Genomic DNA, 4,370 nt, shown 5'->3' with positions numbered 1-4,370 from the left:
ATCAATCTTTAATTATGATGTCACAATTAAGTAGTCAGAATTAATCTTCTCTTCCTAGTCTCTATCCCTCCCCTCTGTCCTCCACAGGTACTCATTCAAGCTGATTCTATACTGCCATAAAACAAAATAAGAGTCCTAAACTCTGTTTAAATGCCAAAACCTGAAATTAAGGTGTGCCTTACATGTGAACTCAATGCAAACCCCAGACCACTAATAAAGATTTAAAACCTTGATTGAGAAAATATTAAAATTATAATGATCGCATTGCTTTGTAGAGTTGGAAGATAATCTGTGCATTGTGACCATATAGGTGTATAGTTATATATTAATGCAATCTAAAACATGTAGTAGGTTAGGCAGCCTATATTCTAGCCTAATTGACTACCAGACCCAGGAGAGGCCCCACGTGTCACCTCCTCCCAGTTTAACATTGATAATAACTCTTTAAGCACAATTTTCCAAACAGTATAAACCCACTTTGTAATCATTTCATATACACTGCATTTCTTTGTGCTTTACTTTTATGTTTGTTCCACACTATACACTCTGTACATGCTAGCAGGAAAAAAAATGTTAATTAATAAAGACGTTCACAGAGTAGTAGAATATTTTTCAGATTTCTTTGGATAATTCACTATAGTTCAAACAATTACAAGAATCTCATATTTTGTGACAATGACTGGACGCATCTATACGAGACGCTACCACACAGTTGTTACTGCGTATTTATTTAGTACTTGTATTAGCAAGAATTAAATAAATGCACAGTAACCAGAGTTACATTGCAGTAGCACCAGCGAACATGTTTTAGGTGATGCTACTGCAGAGTAGCCTAATAATATTGCTCAGTAGCATATTAGCATCCACTGCTTCCAAAATTGCAGGAAAATTCACAGAAGTTTTTATAAAATTACTTGCAAAAACAAACTATCTTCCTTGACAAACAGAATCATAGATACTAATGTTGGAAATGGGCTACTAAAACATCAGATCCATCTCTCTGGATTCCATACATTTGCAAGTCTAGTTTCAAAACTCATACATGATGGCTAATGTTAGTATCCATTTCCACACCTCAATACAGCTCAGTCAGTGAAATTACTCTACTGCTCAGCTGAAATGTTCTATATTTCAATTTCAACCCATTAATCTAGTTAGGTCAGGGGTGTCAAGCTGATTTGCCCCAGCCCCACCCTGTCCCCCAGCCAAATCTGGAGTGCAGGCACTCCTTGTAAGCTAGATCTGGACACACCTGTAGCTAAGGAGTGAGTGATATCAGGGAGTCATGGAGGTTAACATAGCTGTCGCTCATCCCTGGTGGTGGCACATGTCCTCAGTGGGTTTCCACACTCCAGATATTGATGATGGACCCCAACTCTGCTCAACTTGCCCTCATATCCCTGGCCCTTCTAAGAGCCCCACAGGCTAGATGGCATGGGCTGGATCTAGGCCTTGGTCCATATGTTTGACACCCCGAGTTAGGTGTTTAACAGGAATATACTGTTAAACTCATACTGATTATCAAACACTGACCTCCAATTCTCTTGCCAGAATACCTACACCCCCAAAAGTGAGGACTTAAGTAAGGCCCAATATAAAACTTAACCTTTAATTTCATCCCATTTTTCTAAAATAGTGGATCAGTCGATCGATGTATCTATCTGTGTGTGTATATTTATACATACACATATATGTATAGGTATAGGTATGTATACACACACAGAAACACTTTTTCCCTTCATATCCATTCTTCTCCCCCTCTATGGATGTCATCAGGCATTTCTGTGGCTATTATTAATCCGTCCCTTTTGTTCAGCATTTGGACGAAGGTGTTTAGTATATTTCCTTTCTCCTTGAAAATTATTTTCTGCAGTCCTATATTCATCAGAATATCATTGACTAAGCCAACTGACCTGGGTCAGTTTTGTCCCTACTTTGCATTTACAAGGAGAGAGATTGGCCACAGATTTTACAATGCATTACCTGGGGAAGTTCATAGTTTACAGTAGGAAGTGGCAGACATGTTCCACCCTGGGATACATACCAGGGTAAAAGAACAAACACTCAACAGGAATTTTAGTTTATGTCCCTTTGATGTTCTGCAGCACTTTCACCAAAGCCCCTTTCACATCCTTATTCCTCAGACTGTATATCATGGGGTTGAACATGGGGGTAATGATGCTATAGAATAGAGAAACCATTTTGTCCTGATCAGCAGAACGTGTAGACCCAGGTCGCATGTACATGAACATAGCACTGCCATAGAATAGTGCTACTACAGTTAAGTGGGAAGCACAGGTGGAAAAGGCTTTGCGCCGTCCTTCAACAGAGTGAATCCTCAAGATGGCCCCTAGGATTCGGACGTAAGAGATCAGGATCAAGACGAAAGGGCAGAGGAGAATAAGAACACCAATCACAAACACAATGATTTCATTGAGGTGGGTGTCAGCACAGACTAATTTCAGAAGTGCCAGGATATCACAGTAGAAGTGATTAATCTCATTGGGGCCACAAAATGGCATCTGCAAGGTCTGGACAGCATGGATCATGGCAAGAAGAAAACCACATGTCCAAGAAACTGCTGTCAGCCCCACACAGACCCTACGGTTCATGATGAGAGTATAAGACAGAGGATAACATATTGCTACAAAACGGTCATATGCCATGACTGCTAGGAGAACACATTCCGTAATACCTAAAGCCAGGAAGAGATATATCTGAACACTACACCCTGCAAAAGAGATGGTTTTCCTTGAATTTAGAAGGTTGGCCAACATCTGTGGGACAGTGCTGGATGTATAACAGATGTCCACAATGGAGAGATGCCTCAGGAAGAAATACATAGGTGTGTGGAGTCGGGAATCCAGCCAGATCAGCACCAGTATAATCACATTCCCTGTCAGAGTGATGACATAGATGACAGAAATCAGCCCAAAAAGGAAAAGCTTCACCTTTGGACCACTGGAGAGACCCAGGAGGATGAATTCAGTCACAGTAGTTTGGTTCCCCATCAGTCTTCTATGCTGCTTTCTCTGCAATAGTTGGAGTACATATAAAGTAAAATGCATTACCATGCAAAACCACTGAATGGATTTCAGAGGGGAAAACAAAAACTTTGGAAGGAGTTCAGCATAGAGCTTCCTTCCTCTCTTCTATTTCAATCAGCAATTTTGATACCAGTGAGAGCACAGCAGTCAGAATGTGGTCATGGACTGAAAGAAATTCAGGGTGGTGTCAGTAGTGGATCAGGAGGCAAAAATATGAAGCATCTTGCATACTAGTAAATTTTTTAAATCAGTAATGCATGTTGGTTAGCAAATCCCAGGATGCATTAAAAAATGTAGCACAATGAATGATTTTTAAATGAAAAAAAAAGTCATACCCTCCAGGCAAACTCCTGAGGAAAAAATGAGCCTTATGTCACATCCCAACCACCAAAAAAAACAAGTTCAGCTAAGCTTAGGGAGTAAAATTTCAGGTATACTAATCCTTCATAAAGAATGCTCTTATATTTACTTGTATTTTCTTTTACCACATTGTATAAGTATACTTATATACTTATACAAAAGTATACTTATATACTTAAAAAGTATACTTTTTTCTGAAGCAATGCCACAAAAGTATATAGTTACTCCAAATTTAAATATTACTGCTGGGGACTGCATGGTCTTGCCCAGTACAGTACAGTAGTCTCGAGCTACTATACAGTCAGCATTACAAAAAAGCCTTTGTCAACACTACTGCACAGTAACTCAGGTTACTTCATAGCTATTTAGTACTTGTTTATACAAGACCTAAATGACTGCACAGTAACAACTGTGCAGTCAATGTCTTGTGTAGACGCAGCCACTGTTTATGAAATGTCCCATCCCTCTAAAAAAATTTACTTTCTGAATTCTAAGGATAGACTAAGAATAATCCTTAGTCACTCAATCCTATTGCCTAGCCAGGAGCTAGAAAAATGTATGTTCCCTCTGATCCTTTCTGAATATAGCAGTGTAGCAAGGCTCTCATGTTTGTAGTCAGAAGCAACATATAAAGAAGAGACAGACTTTTTTCTCCTCTATACTTTGTAGTAATAGACCGTTCAATCATATCTTTTCTTGTTCTATTTTTGCTTCCTTCTACCATACTTAAGTCATGTCAGTGGGTGTCCCAGTGAAGAATCTACCACAAAATGGCAAATTCCATTCTAATATTTAACACCTTCTGTTCAATGCATTTTTCTTATTTAGTATCAATTACAGTTGTTAGGGATAAAAATGCTTACTTACCCTAATTGCTTCCCCATCACTGTTTTTGCCCATCACTGGGATACTTCTAGAAACATTTGTATTACAAAACAAGATACAGAAAAAAATACAGGGATA

The 4,370-nt window shown here is 38.9% G+C and overlaps 1 protein-coding gene across 1 annotated transcript; it reads right to left on the bottom strand.

Annotated features, from left to right (window-relative positions):
• Positions 1-2,081: 2,081 nt before the first annotated feature.
• Positions 2,082-3,014, bottom strand: LOC102372801 (olfactory receptor 2A5-like). The gene has a single exon (XM_025200765.1). It carries the CDS (start codon positions 3,009-3,011, stop codon positions 2,082-2,084), a length of 930 nt encoding a protein of 309 aa, XP_025056550.1. The 5' UTR covers positions 3,012-3,014.
• Positions 3,015-4,370: the final 1,356 nt, after the last annotated feature.

This window comes from Alligator sinensis, unplaced genomic scaffold, assembly GCF_000455745.1.
Source record: "Alligator sinensis unplaced genomic scaffold, ASM45574v1 scaffold161_1, whole genome shotgun sequence".
Lineage (NCBI taxonomy): Eukaryota > Metazoa > Chordata > Crocodylia > Alligatoridae > Alligator > Alligator sinensis.
This window is presented reverse-complemented; position numbering and strand designations above follow the sequence as displayed.